This window comes from Equus quagga, chromosome 15 (genome assembly GCF_021613505.1).
Source record: "Equus quagga isolate Etosha38 chromosome 15, UCLA_HA_Equagga_1.0, whole genome shotgun sequence".
Lineage (NCBI taxonomy): Eukaryota > Metazoa > Chordata > Mammalia > Perissodactyla > Equidae > Equus > Equus quagga.
Genome location: NC_060281.1, coordinates 664,591 through 677,949, shown reverse-complemented (window position 1 = coordinate 677,949; position 13,359 = coordinate 664,591). Strand labels below are relative to the sequence as shown.

The 13,359-nt window shown below is 42.5% G+C and overlaps 1 protein-coding gene across 1 annotated transcript in view; it reads left to right on the top strand.

Moving 5' to 3' along the window:
• Window positions 1-12,207, top strand: part of RIMS1 (regulating synaptic membrane exocytosis 1) — a 414,621-nt gene extending 402,414 nt beyond the window's left edge. The window contains exons 32-36 of the mRNA XM_046639771.1: window positions 4,587-4,725; window positions 6,693-6,805; window positions 9,624-9,725; window positions 10,302-10,441; window positions 11,733-12,207. Of these exons, the coding sequence (XP_046495727.1) occupies window positions 4,587-4,725; window positions 6,693-6,805; window positions 9,624-9,725; window positions 10,302-10,441; window positions 11,733-11,951 (713 nt within the window). The 3' untranslated portion in view covers window positions 11,952-12,207. The remainder of the gene's footprint in view (window positions 1-4,586; window positions 4,726-6,692; window positions 6,806-9,623; window positions 9,726-10,301; window positions 10,442-11,732) is intronic.
• Window positions 12,208-13,359: the final 1,152 nt, after the last annotated feature.

Below are 13,359 nucleotides of genomic sequence, written 5' to 3'. Positions count from 1 at the left end.
TTTATTCTTCTGATTTTGTGATACCTATTTTTCTCTGCTCCTCAAAGGCTAACTTGCAACCCCTTAGTCACAGTGACTTTCTTCTGGACCCTACAGCTGGGAGGACCTTGGGCTCCAGTCTGTGTACTCTTCTCGTCTCTATCCACCCTCCCTCCCTATTACCTTTGGTGCTGTAGATTTTAATTCCATCTGTATGCCAGCATAGCCTGCCTGTCCGTCTGTCTGTCCCTCTGTCCTGACCTTGTGTGGTCCTGACTCGTATAGACACTTGCTGCTCTACTCTCAACTGAGCTTTTAAGGAAATCTCTCATATGGCCGAGAGAGCTCAAAATGTCCAGCCTACAATGAACTCCTCTCCCTTTTCAGGAAAGGACACTGTCGTTCAACTAGTTCTCCGAACTGAAACCTTGCAGGTTATTGATGGATTCTCTTTTTCTGAACTGCTTAAACATCCTTTAGAGCAGACGCTTCGGCTCCACTTCAGGATACATGAAAGCCCACCCCCTGCCTCGTCTCCACTCCTCTTCCCCTGACCTAAGCCCCCATTCGTCTCTCCTCAGTAGGAAAGCAGCTTTCCAGTCTTCTGCCTGCTGCCACTTCCGGTTCCTACAGTTTATCTTCCAAATGTTATGGATTTTCCAATTTTTAATGTGTTTTTGAATGTAGAATAATAAGATATGTTAAAATATACTAGATTTCCAATTCTTTTGTTCTTTGTATAATACTTGAGACAGTGGTTTCAAGTCAAAGATTTCCCATCGTAATTTGCTAGTAGAATTCGTGTCTTCATAAAGTTAATGATTCTTCAGTGGATACAAGTAATTTTTAGATAGTGGCAGTGTCCCTAATACACATGATAGTATTTTCTAATACTTAATAGTTTAATGCATTATGGTGATACTAGGAAATATTACATATATTAGCATATATTTATGCTTTAGTTACAGCATAGATAGAGAGATGGACACAGATAATTATATGCATTTGTACTTGCATGGAATGTATGTGATTTTAACAAATTTTTCAAGTGAACTTGCAATCCCATATGAGAATGTATAAATGAAAAGTCTGTGCAGCCAAATCATCAATCCATTTGTAGAATAAATGAGATAAGACTTTGTGTTTTCCTAAACCGAGGTGTAATGGAACAGTCGCAGGACTGAGATTCTGGAAATCAGACTCTAGCCCCATTCAGCCGCTGGCGTGCTGTCCAGCATCGTTACACTCCCCGGAATGGAGGCTCCGTGGGGCGGGCATTTTTGTCCTTCGTTCCTCGCTATTTCCCCAGCATCTGGGAGACACCGGGCCCAGTGCAAGTGCCGAGCAAATCTTACTCCTCAGATCACAGTTTCTGCGTCTGGGAAGTGGCGTTCCTTCCAACCCCACATTCCGAACTATATTAGAGCCCTTATGAGTTTAAATAAGACAGATTCACAGCCAGAAGTGTTGACCCAGCTTCTACCTGGCCCTTGTAAGGTTGTTTAGCCCCTCACCAGCCTGTCAAATAATGTTTTTTCAAAGTGCCAAATTTTTACATTTTGGAAGCTATTAAGGTTTAGATCTGCTCGAAGATATCCCCTTCTTTAAGGAAACTTGATATCCCAATTAGAAAATACAACAAGCTATTAAAGACTCTTCATTTTTTAATTTTTTCTTTTTACTCATTGAACAAATGTGTGCTGAGTGACCACTGTGTGAACCTGTGTTAGGAAATGCAGGAGAAGTCGGCAGGGTGGCCCACTTCTGTCACCTGGCCCCCAGGAGCTCCCACAGCCCTGAGACCTCAGGCCACACAGGCTCTCAGCCAGAGCCCCATCTCCATGGAAAGCCCAGGGGAAGCCTGGAGACCATGTGCTACCGCCAGACAGCGCCCTGCTGACCACCGTCCTCATGGCCAGTCACAGCCACGGGACCAAGCCACATGGCGACATTCCCATTCTGTCGGGGCTGTGTCCTAGCGCCCTCCACGTGATGTCTCCGGAGACCCTGACCTTCCAATAAGCCAGTGCTGCGCTGCCTGCCCCTCTCTGTCCCTCTCCTGCCTGGTTTTCTTCCACCGCACTTGGCACAGGCATGTTGTCTGTCTGTCTGTCTACATGCCTTCACGGGACACACGCTGGGAGCTATGCTCCGTGACACAGGAATCTGTCATCCGTCAGTGTGTCCCCTGGAACATACTGGGACAGTGCAGGACACACAGTGGGTGCCCAGGAAATACTGTCAGAGGGGTAGACAGACGGATGGATGAATAAATGAAAAACCGAACGGACACTCTACCCTGATCCTCCTCTCCGTTGACCTCCCACTGCTTCTGTTCCAGCCCTGCCATCAGCAAGGTCCTCATTATTTCCAGTGAGAACTGAGTGGTCCGCCCTGGCTTCTGCCTGGTGCCGCCCGGGTGAACGCTGTCCCGGCTCTGCTTGGCTCATGTCAGTAGTGTGTCCTCGGGGCTTGTCCCTGCCCCTCATGTGGATCTAGGGAGATGTACGCGTGGACGAAAAGTGGCTCCATCGCAGTGACTTCTTAAGGAACTACATCTGAGAAGGAGGCGCAGCATGTAACAAACACCAAGACAGAACCGAACTGGTCAGAATGGCCCTAAATGAAGTGACTTGTCAGATTCTGCAGAGACCTGTCAAGTGGGCGAGACAGAGACCAGAACAGGGAAAGGGAGAGAATTCCTGAGGCTTAGGTGGAAAAATGGGGGCGTCCATGTGAGTGTTGGCAGGAGTGTAAATTGCTGCAATGTTTCCAAAGGGCGATTTAGAAATAGCTGTTAGAATTAAGCAGATTCCTCCTCTTTCACTAGCCTTTCAATTTCTAGAAATTTGCTCTGTGAAAACTCTCCTCTAATGGCTGGAAACATCCCAAGTGCTGGTCAAGAAGGAGATGGTTTGGTTATGAAACCACATAGCACACAGAGGAACAGTACAGTCATTAAAAAGAATAAATGTAGGATGCTTGTATTGTTTTAATTATGGTAAACAGGATGAGAAAAGTGCGTCTTAGTGTGTGTGATGTGATCCTGTTACCGAGTTTATATCGTGTTCTAGATCATGGGCTAACGGGGGCAACGTCCACACGTCCCTCTCCTCGCAGAGATTAATCTTTGGTGGGACACGGACTATAAACAAGTAGAGGTTTGAGGGCAGATGGCGCAGTGCTGTGAAGGAATGGGAAACGTGGAGTGGTAAGGGCTGAGGAGCCGTGAGGATCAGAAACAGCCCCTCTCAGGAGGCGCCTCAGAGCAGAGACCTGGATGAAGGTGGGAGCCGGGGCCTGGAGCGTCCAGGACGGGCGGGGAAGACCGTGGCTGGAGGGCGCCGACCGTGTGGGAAGAGGGCAAAGGGCAGATCTGAAAGGCAGCATTTTATGGGCTGGGGTAACAATTTTCGATTTTCCTTTAATTTTGACAGTAAACCATCACGAGATCTTGAGCTGGGGAGTGACATATTCAGATTTACATTTTTGAGGAATCGTCATGGCTCTTATGTAGAGAATGTTCAGCATTGAGTCCGTATGGTATAACTGATTGTATCTTTCATCACACGGTTCACAAAAGGCTGCAGTGACCAAGAGTGAGAGGAAATGTGCACCTGTCGGAGGTCAGTTTAGGGGAGTGGGCGCCGGCTCACAGGGTCATGAGGACTGAGAAGTTCCTGCATGTGCACACGTATGTGCAGTTTAGGTATGTGCTTATGTCTACAGAGTGCTTTTTCATATGTTATTAATAGGTATTAAATGATACTTTGTGAAAAATAGGAAGAAAATCAGAAACGCACGCAGGACGTGTGGATGGGAACAACGTGGCAGGTGCTGAGTTTAACCATTTGTCTAAGCTTTTAGCGTTGCCCTAATCAAAAGCATGTTTAGAATTTCATGTCCACGCTGTGGACAGAATCCCAGTTAGTCCTTTCCAGGGGCTCAATGTCTGCTCTGAACGTAGAGTTTGTCAGGAAAACCATCCACTGCTCTAATTCACAGGCACAAAGATGCTCACTCCCACACCGCCCATCGGACATCGTGCAGTTGATCAGAAGGCCAGGAGAGAATGGAGAGGCCGTGGAGTTAGTGTAACACCCACTCACCTATGCAGGGGACCTGTATGCCGTCTCAGATGAGGTCTTATTTGTTGAAGCATTGGGAAAATCATTAAGTAAATTACTGCTGTTTTTCTTTACGAGGATTGCTGGCGCTGCCAGCACCACACTGCGGTGTTGTTCACGCTTGGTCCTGAGTGAATCTTCCCTGTAGAGGTCGTGGCCCTTCATGCTGGTCTGCTCCCACGCTCCAGACTAGGAGAAGCCTGCTGGTTGCTCAGTGTTGTCTCCACACAGCTGTCAGGGCCACGTCCGGTTGTGTATTGAAGGTGACAGGGATGCGAGGAGTTCATTTGGCTCATTGAGGTTCAGGCGATGTGTGGGACAGGGCAGGTCAGATCATTGGTCAGATTGTTCTCTTAGACACTACTTGTCTGATGAACTTTAATTATATGCATAATGAACTATTGTATTTGCAGAATCCATCGATATTCAGGGGAAACTGTGTAAACAAGACTAAGAGTTTCTTTCACTCTCTCCTGTCAGAGTCAGGCCACAAGAAGTTGAAGAGTACCATCCAGAGAAGCACAGAGACAGGGATGGCGGCTGAGATGAGGAAGATGGTGAGGCAGCCCAGCCGTGAGTCCACCGACGGCAGCATCAACAGTTACAGCTCCGAGGGAAAGTAAGTGGTGCCAGCGCACATGCCTGTGCAGCTCCAGCACCTGGACCGTGGTCCCGTAAAACAGGTCACCGTGGGCTCTTGTGAGCCGCTTCATTCAGCCAGAAGTTTAACCATGCTTTTTAGAACAGCCTGACCAAGAGGATGCACATGAACACACAGGCACACCGACACTCCTGCACCTGGTCCCCAGGCCCTTCACAGGGAGGAACAAGTGCTGGGTTACCATGACTAACTGACTTCTGTCACCGGAAAGGCTCAGAATGGCCCAGAGTGGGTGTGTATTAGAAATGCCACGTTGAATGGGTTCTTTCATAGGGGAAACTCGCTGGCCCAGGCACCAAAGTCTGAACTAAAATTTAGAAGTGGGGGATAATTTCCCATATTCCTACTTTTCTCCAAACTATTTTGGGCTCTAAGTTGTAAATCTAACACTCTCCTAATAGCAACGTAAATTTTCTTGTTTTTAAAACGTCACTAACTCATTTTTACTTTAGCAAAATAGCTCAGGGTCTCTCTTCCTCATTATTTTTCTGATCAAAGAGTTCTAGCTAATTCTGAAATTAGTTAATTCTGAAAAAATATCAGATTTTTGTTTTGCTTATTTGGTTTTCTTTTTACTATTTTGTATAGATCCTGCACAAAACTTGCATTTTCCTATGCTTGAGAATTTTTCTGGTAAAAAAGTGAACTTTTTACTGGGGTGATAGATCTTACAAATAAGTAATTATATTCTGTAGTGGGTTACTTCGGGATTAACCAGGTATAAATTTTCTATAATTATTCATTTATTACCATTCATATCTTTCAAATATCAGTTTAACATTAATAATTTATTTTCTTTTACTGGCATTTTTCTATTTTGTTCAGAAAATGAAATAAAATTATGCAAAGTTAACATTCATGATACGCGTTCCCATTCCTGAAACTAGTGGGTCCGTTTGTTTGATCGGATGACTGATATGCACGCTCCCAGCAAAGTACAGGAAGAACAAAAATGGGCAGACATGATGGTTATGGAGGCAAACTTGCTGACAAAATACCAAGATTTGATGAAATATTATAAAGCAATGTGCAAACGAAAGACTGGAGACATTATTTTCTGATACAAAAGTTAACAAATCAAATAATATTTACCTCCAGCATAAGCCACTTAACCTCCTGTGGATTTGTCGTCAAGGTCTCTGGAGGCGATAATAACATGAACCCTGTCTAGTTCCCTTGGTTGTGAGGAAATGATGTATGTGAAAGGACCCTGGAAATAACACATCTCTATGGAAAGCTGCGTGTTCAGAAATACGTATTGAATGCCAACCGTGGAACAGGCAGGGTCCTTGTCACCCGGGACCCATAGGGCAACAAGACCAACAGAGTCACTGCCCTCTGACCTCAGAGCCTCAGATTTCAGGCAGTTCTGATGTCGTAAGAAATAGACGTATTTTAATCAGTGCAGTCCCAGTTGGGCTAAATAAAACTCCCAGATAATCTATAAGTTTAATTCTTTCAAAGATGAATAAATTAAACATTTTTATTTGTAATAAGAGCATGTACTATGCTATATTATTTATTCAATAAATCATGACCCATTTTTTAAATTTAGCAATAATGTTCACGAGCAATTATTTATGTACAGTTCATGATATAAAAATCTGCATCTTGTATTTTATGTCAGTGATACGTTTACGTAGTGATCTGTGTTTGTAAGTACCCAGAAAACTTAGCATATTAACAGCTACAGCTGGGCCTGCTGAGTAGAATGTCTGTCGGGTATAAGTTCAGGGTGCAGACCTGCCGCCATCAGTCAGTGCTGAGCCGTGGGTGCTGGCTTCAGACACAACGCAAATCATTGGCAAATAAGCTGACACCAGCGCAGTTTAGGACTCGGGGTCGGAGCTGCAGTCAGAAGGAAACTAATGTAAAGAATTCGAAGGAGCTAACGTTCTGGGTTTCGGTTTGTTCTTCGCTAATAGCTTGATATTTCCTGGAGTACGGCTAGGAGCGGACAGTCAGTTCAGTGATTTTCTTGACGGACTCGGACCTGCCCAGCTTGTTGGCCGGCAAACACTTGCCACCCCAGCAATGGGTAAGAATCATTTTTTTTTGTACAGAAAAACTCACATTTCGTGGTTGACAAGGTCATTTAAAACAGCATAGTAGTAATAGAAGGGAGAAGCAACAGTGTAGCTAGGTTGTTGGTGATTTCAAACAACTATTCTAATTTCTAATGCATTTGCCTAATTTGAGACATTATGCAAAATGAATAAAGTTAGTCATAAATCTTTGAATTACTGGACAACCCTGCCAAGATAGAGAATATACAGTAGATCCAAACATAGAATGAGGCTAGCATTTCACATGGACAGAAAGATGGGTTCTTCAGTAAAGGATGTTGGCATAACCGTGAAACTCTGGGAGAATTAAGGAAATTGCCTCCCTACTTCACAACTTTAAAAAATTTGAGACTCAATTGTAAAAGAGAAAGGGGAGGTGGAAAACACTTAAGTCAATGTTTCTATTTTCTTGGAGTGGGAAAGAACTTCCAAAGGATCAAACCAAAGCAAGAAAATTAAAAACTTCTGCTAGCAAAATACACCCTAAATGAAGTTGAAAGAAAGATGATGAATGGAGAAGATAGTAGATATTTCCCTGAAAGACAGGAGATTCTGGCTTGAAAGGACCCATGGAGCACTCAGCAGAAGGTGAAAATAGGTCACCATGAAGGCGGAGCTTCTTGGGATTCCACAACGCTGAGCATTAATAGAAAACCCCCAAAGTTTCCTAAGAGGAAAAACAATTCTATACAAGACTATCAATAATCAGATTCACACTAGACTCTTCAATAATCATACTGGAAGCCAGGAAGCTATTAAGCATTACCATCAAAATTCTGAGTGACAGTTGATTTCCAGCCTAGAGTACCATACCCAGCTGGATCATCCAGTAAGTTTAAGGCTGGGATAAATACTACTCAGACAGGCAAGGTCTGAAGACATTATCCCATGCACAGCACTGCTCAGAAGCTACTAGATGATTTACTTGAACAAAATAAACTAAGTGAACTTAGAACATCATGAACTAAAAAAAGAGGAAGATGAGATCCAGTAAATTCTCAATGCAAGAGAGAGAGATGATGGGGAGGCCCTGGAGATGGTGAAGGGAGGTCCGAAGACAGCAGCTGCATCAAGCTTTGAAAGCGATCTGTCCAAATAGTAGCCGGTCAGATTCCCTAAGATAAGTTCTGCAGAATACCTAGTGTGTTTGATGTTATGGAGGAGGTAAACAGCCAGGAGAGAGTAAGGGGTTGAATTAGTGATATGTACATAAAAATATAAGCAAATTCTTCTTAAAAAGACACTTATTAAGTATAGGGAAAAGGAAGAGCTGTCCAAGAAATGAAGAGTAATCATAGTATTCCAGTCTACTCAGCTGCAAATAATGCTACGTAATCAAAATAATATCAATATTCATATTGGGAGAATGGGATGACAGAAAGGGTCAAGTATATGGTGCAGGTAGGAAAGTGGTGAGAGAAATGGAAACTAAAAGTCTAGAGTAATGACTATAACTGAAAAAAGAGGAAAATATTTTGTAGGTATACTATTTAGAGATAGGGAGGCAAATGCCAAAAAGTGAAAAATAAATCAGATAAAAATATTGAAAATTTTGAAAGCAGTGATCTTTAGAAGGCAAGAAGCTGAGAGAGAGGATGGGAATCTTTTACGCTAATGACAGATTTATAGAACAGTGTGATCATTTAAATTGTGTGTGTGTGGTTTGAAAAAACACTGAAAAGAAGAGAGAAAGACCTCTAGGATTTGAGGTCCAAAGCAGAATTTTAAAACTAATGAAAAATCCAGAACCCAAAGTTGGTCAACTGACCTGGCAAACAGAGAATTCACAACTGAGAAAATGGAGAAGATGCAACTAACGAAAAGGAACCTAGAAATAATTATATTGAACACTTTCAGAGATAAATTATATCAATCGGGAAAAGATGAACATCCTAATAAAAATGGGTAGAGGATGTGAACAGGCAGGACGTAAGAGAAGGAGTATAAATTGAAAATATTTAGAAATATATTCAGTTTCCCCAATAATCAAAGACATGGAAATTGATTTGTTTTTAACCATCAGATTGGCAAAAATTAGATATATTGCTGCTGCCGCTATTAGAGGGTTGTGGTAAATGGAAGACAGGTCCTTCTGGGGACAGTGCAAACTGGCACAATCTTTCTGAAGGGTATTGGTGATATGCACGGAGTAGTTGAAGGTCCAATCAGACGCAATAAGTAAAAATCTTAGAATTTATGCTCAAGAACTAATTGACCAAGTGTACAGAAATTCTTTATAAAGCTGGTGGTTATAGTTCTATTTATATGTAAATAACCTGTATTTCCATCAACGGGATCTGGCTGAATACGTAACGCCATGCCCATTCAGTGGAACACACACTCATTAAAATGACGATGGATGGTCATGATAGTAGATGGATAGATACACAGGTACATTTTTTAAAGTATTTTGAGAGTGCTAGGATATTCACCAAAACTTTAATGGTGGTTTTCTCTAGAAAATGGAAATACTGATAATTACACTTTTTTATTAAGAAGAATTAGGTATTAAATGACATAAAGAATAAGAAATCTGATTAGAGTGCGAGAGTTACTGGAATACATTGGTATTGCTGTAGTTAAGCGACTTATAACCTAATTTGGGACTCTCATAAGATGGATTAGGACCAGAAAAATGAAGAGAAACATTTCAAAACCTGATTTGGAGGCAAGGAAAGAAAAGTGGGTCTGGGGCTCCACGTATTAGATTTTGTCCAGATCATAATGCGGATTCTGTTAGGACCTCCGTTGTTTTAACTCAGCCTAACACATGCTTCCTTCCACTCGCAGGCGACATACAGATCGGGATGGAGGACAAGAAGGGCCACTTAGAAGTGGAAGTGATCAGGGCGCGTAGCCTCACGCAGAAGCCGGGCTCCAGGTCCACGCCTGGTAAGGACAGGTGCTCCTGAGACGGGAGAGACTCTGACACAAGGCAAAACTCACAGCGTTTGCTGCATTTGAATGTTGCATGGTCTGCTTTCATTCTCTGACTGATGAAAGAGGCAGCTTTTCCGTGTTCCCTGAGTCTATAAAATGGATCTGGGTTTTCCTTGCCCAATTATTCTGTCAGAGAGTATTAGGAAGAGTATTGTCATGTGAAGAAAAGTTTAGTTATGAAGGTTTCTTAGCTTGTGTCATTGATTTTTTCTGCACATTTAAAAATGCAGAAGAAAAAAATTGTTTTAATCGTAAAAAGGAAGCAGTGAGTTTTAAGATATAAACCTGAATTGCAATGCCAGCTATAACCCAACTAAGTCAGTCTTGTGACAACTTTGCGTACATTTGAAATGAGGAAAATGGCAGAGATGGTAACATGGGTTTGAGGAATAGAATTTATGGGGCACTGGAGATTGAAAACAATTCACGTAGTCAAGGGGAACCTCTGATTCTCTAATAGTCATTCTCTAATAAAATCACTTTAACCTAAAGGATTAACTTTTAAATGTTCGTGTGCCCTTTGTTCAGCTCCATACGTCAAAGTATATCTTTTGGAAAATGGGGCCTGTATAGCCAAGAAGAAGACGAGAATTGCACGAAAAACCCTCGATCCTTTGTATCAACAGTCCCTGATTTTTGACGAAAGTCCACAGGGCAAAGTTCTTCAGGTCAGTAAGAGTTTGTTCAACTTTTTACGTTGTAATATCCACAGTATCCATGTAAACATGGACAAGGCCATCACACACACAGGGAATAAAGTTCAAGGAGGAGAAATGTGGAATAACATCCTTGAGTGGAAAAAAACAAATTGTTAACTTACGAATAATGCATAGCATTAAAAATATCTGGTGGATCTAATGAAAAACAAAATTTTATTTTCTCTCTGCCTTCTTTTCATCCTTCTCTCCGTCCTCTTCTGCTTTTTCCCTATTTCCCACCCTTCCCCTCTTCCTGAGAGATAGATGATAGATAAATGATAGGTAATAGATAGATGATTGATAGATAGATAGCAAGGCAAACAATGCTAATAACAGTTCATTGAGTGTTAGTATGAGCCAGATATGGGATATAAAGAGGAAGAAAGGAAAGAGAAGAGAAGTGTGCAGGGACCAGCAAAGATTCGGGACTAGCTGAATGTCAGATGCACCGTCAGGTGCTTACAGACATTACCGTTTTTAAACGCTTTAACCACCACGTGCAATAAATATGATTATCCTCATTTTAAAGATTATGTCTGAGGATCACAGGAATTAAATAATTTGGCAGAGTCACTCAGAAAATTGAAAAGGCAAGATTCACCACCCCTGGCTGTAGGGCAGTGAAGGAGTTCAGTTGGGAACCTTCACAGGTGACTAAGGCACCTGGGAGTAAGTGTAATGGAACGCTTTCCTGACACCACTGGGAGCTGCCCCCGACTCTGGTAATTGTCACTGACTTACCAATCATCTGATCAAACCAGTTTTGCCAGGCAAGTCCTCAGAAGCTGCCAGCTTATAATTATGTTTTCAACTTTCACTAACAAGTCCGTAATATACAGGAAAGTTAATGAGTGTTCTCCCCCTTTGTATGTATTCCATCACACACCCACTCCACCATACACTTGGTTGGGTTGTTTTGCCCTCCTCTCTTGCACAAATTTTAATTTTTATATCTCTGTGGCCCTGCACATTGCTTCCCAGAGAGTAGTTAAGAAGGTGTTGAGTTTATGTATAAACGGACTCGCGTGTGTTCGTGGACGAGGGTAGCACGGCTTGCCTTCCGTCGAATCTGAAGTTGTCATGAGTGTTGTAATGATACCGTGATGCTGGCGTCTTCTTGTCTATTCCTCCTCCTCGGAATTAGTTGCATCATTTCCTCCCCCTCTCTGACTGGCCCACTTTTACAAAATAGTTGCTTTCAACTCTTCAGACGTGAAAGAGAGAGCAGTTCAAGTTTTACCACATTTCTCTGTCTCTGCAGGTGATCGTCTGGGGTGACTATGGCAGGATGGACCACAAATGCTTTATGGGTGTGGCTCAGATCTTGTTGGAAGAACTCGACCTGTCCAGTATGGTGATCGGCTGGTACAAGTTGTTCCCGCCATCGTCACTGGTGGATCCCACACTCACCCCCCTCACGCGCCGGGCTTCCCAGTCGTCTCTGGAAAGTTCAACTGGGCCTCCCTGCATTCGATCGTAGTGAACTCATACCAGAGTCATTCCAATAAAACTCTGCCTTTCAGGATAATAATCTGAACCAGATATTTCATGATCAAAAGCATTGTTGGAGACAATCAACTCGTGTTTTGCCTGTAGTAGTTTTTCAATAATATGTCCCAATTGTTGTTTAAAACCTGGCTTCATAGGACAGAACAAGGCAATCTACCACATTACAGTAAGAGTCAGCATGCTGGTGAGAGTCACTGATGCTTCTATAGATAGAAAAGGAGGAAACTTCAAATTCACACACACACCCCAAACTAAAGAGGCTGGAAACTCTCACTCTGTGAACAGGTGTGTCTGTCGCATTTCTGCACAGACCACAAGCAGTGTTATTTCCCTAGTGTTTGAGAGGTTCTGTTTCTCTGTGTGTTTGTTGGGTTTTGGTTTCTTGATTTGTTTCGTTTTTCACCGTACTTGTCATTTCCTTGTTTTTGGCTGTCGTGACAGGCCTCATGATGCTTACAGAGACCCTTCCTTTCTTTTTCCAAAATCACCAAAAAAGGGCTGAAGCGGTCTCTGTGGCGTCCGGGTGAGAGGAGGCCAACGAGGGCTCCAGCACTTTTCCTTTATGGTTCTTCAGTCTCGCTTGGGGAAACCCAGGAAACAAAGGCTATCTTCCAAAACAACCACAGAATCACTTTTTTTAATGAAGAGCATATCTGTTTGCATTCTAACAAATTAGTTCATGTTTTCCATTGCTTTGCATGGAAGACGTAAAGAGGTCGGTGAGCAGCTAAACCGAGAACTAAAACTAACCCCATCATGGTCCTTCGGAGACACTCCTTATAATGCCTTTTTCTTCCTGATATCCAAAAAAAGAAATGTGCTCATGTGTATAATCCATACTTTTGACTTCCCAAAATGGTGACTAGAAATGGATTTGAGCCTAAGACACCTTGAGCTACGCCCAGGCTCCTCGCCATGTCTCTGTGCAGACACACCATCTACCCTGGAAAGAGCACAGTATGAGCTGTCCAATATTCCACTGGAAATTCCAGTTGAAATATTCTGCACTAAACTAATGTTTTTATCAAGTTTCATTTTACATTTCTTTGAGATTGACGCAAGCACAAAGCTTGATTTTTTAACGCAAAGTATCTTACTTTTTTGGGGGAAAAATAAAACAAAGTCAAATTTCAATTTGCATTTTCTTCATTGGAGTCTTTCTCGGTCTTGAATTTCCTTGTGACATTCTGTATGTGTGCTATGAACTGCAGACTCTGCAGGCGCATTGATGTGTCCTCCCTCCGATGAGTCGTTCAACTTTTGTGCTTACACAGTAGAGCAGCATGGCTTGGAACTGTTCAAAGCTGCATGCACATTTTGTAAAAAAAAAAAAAAAATGAAAAAGAAAAGAAACAAAGGTTATTTAATAATGTACGTTA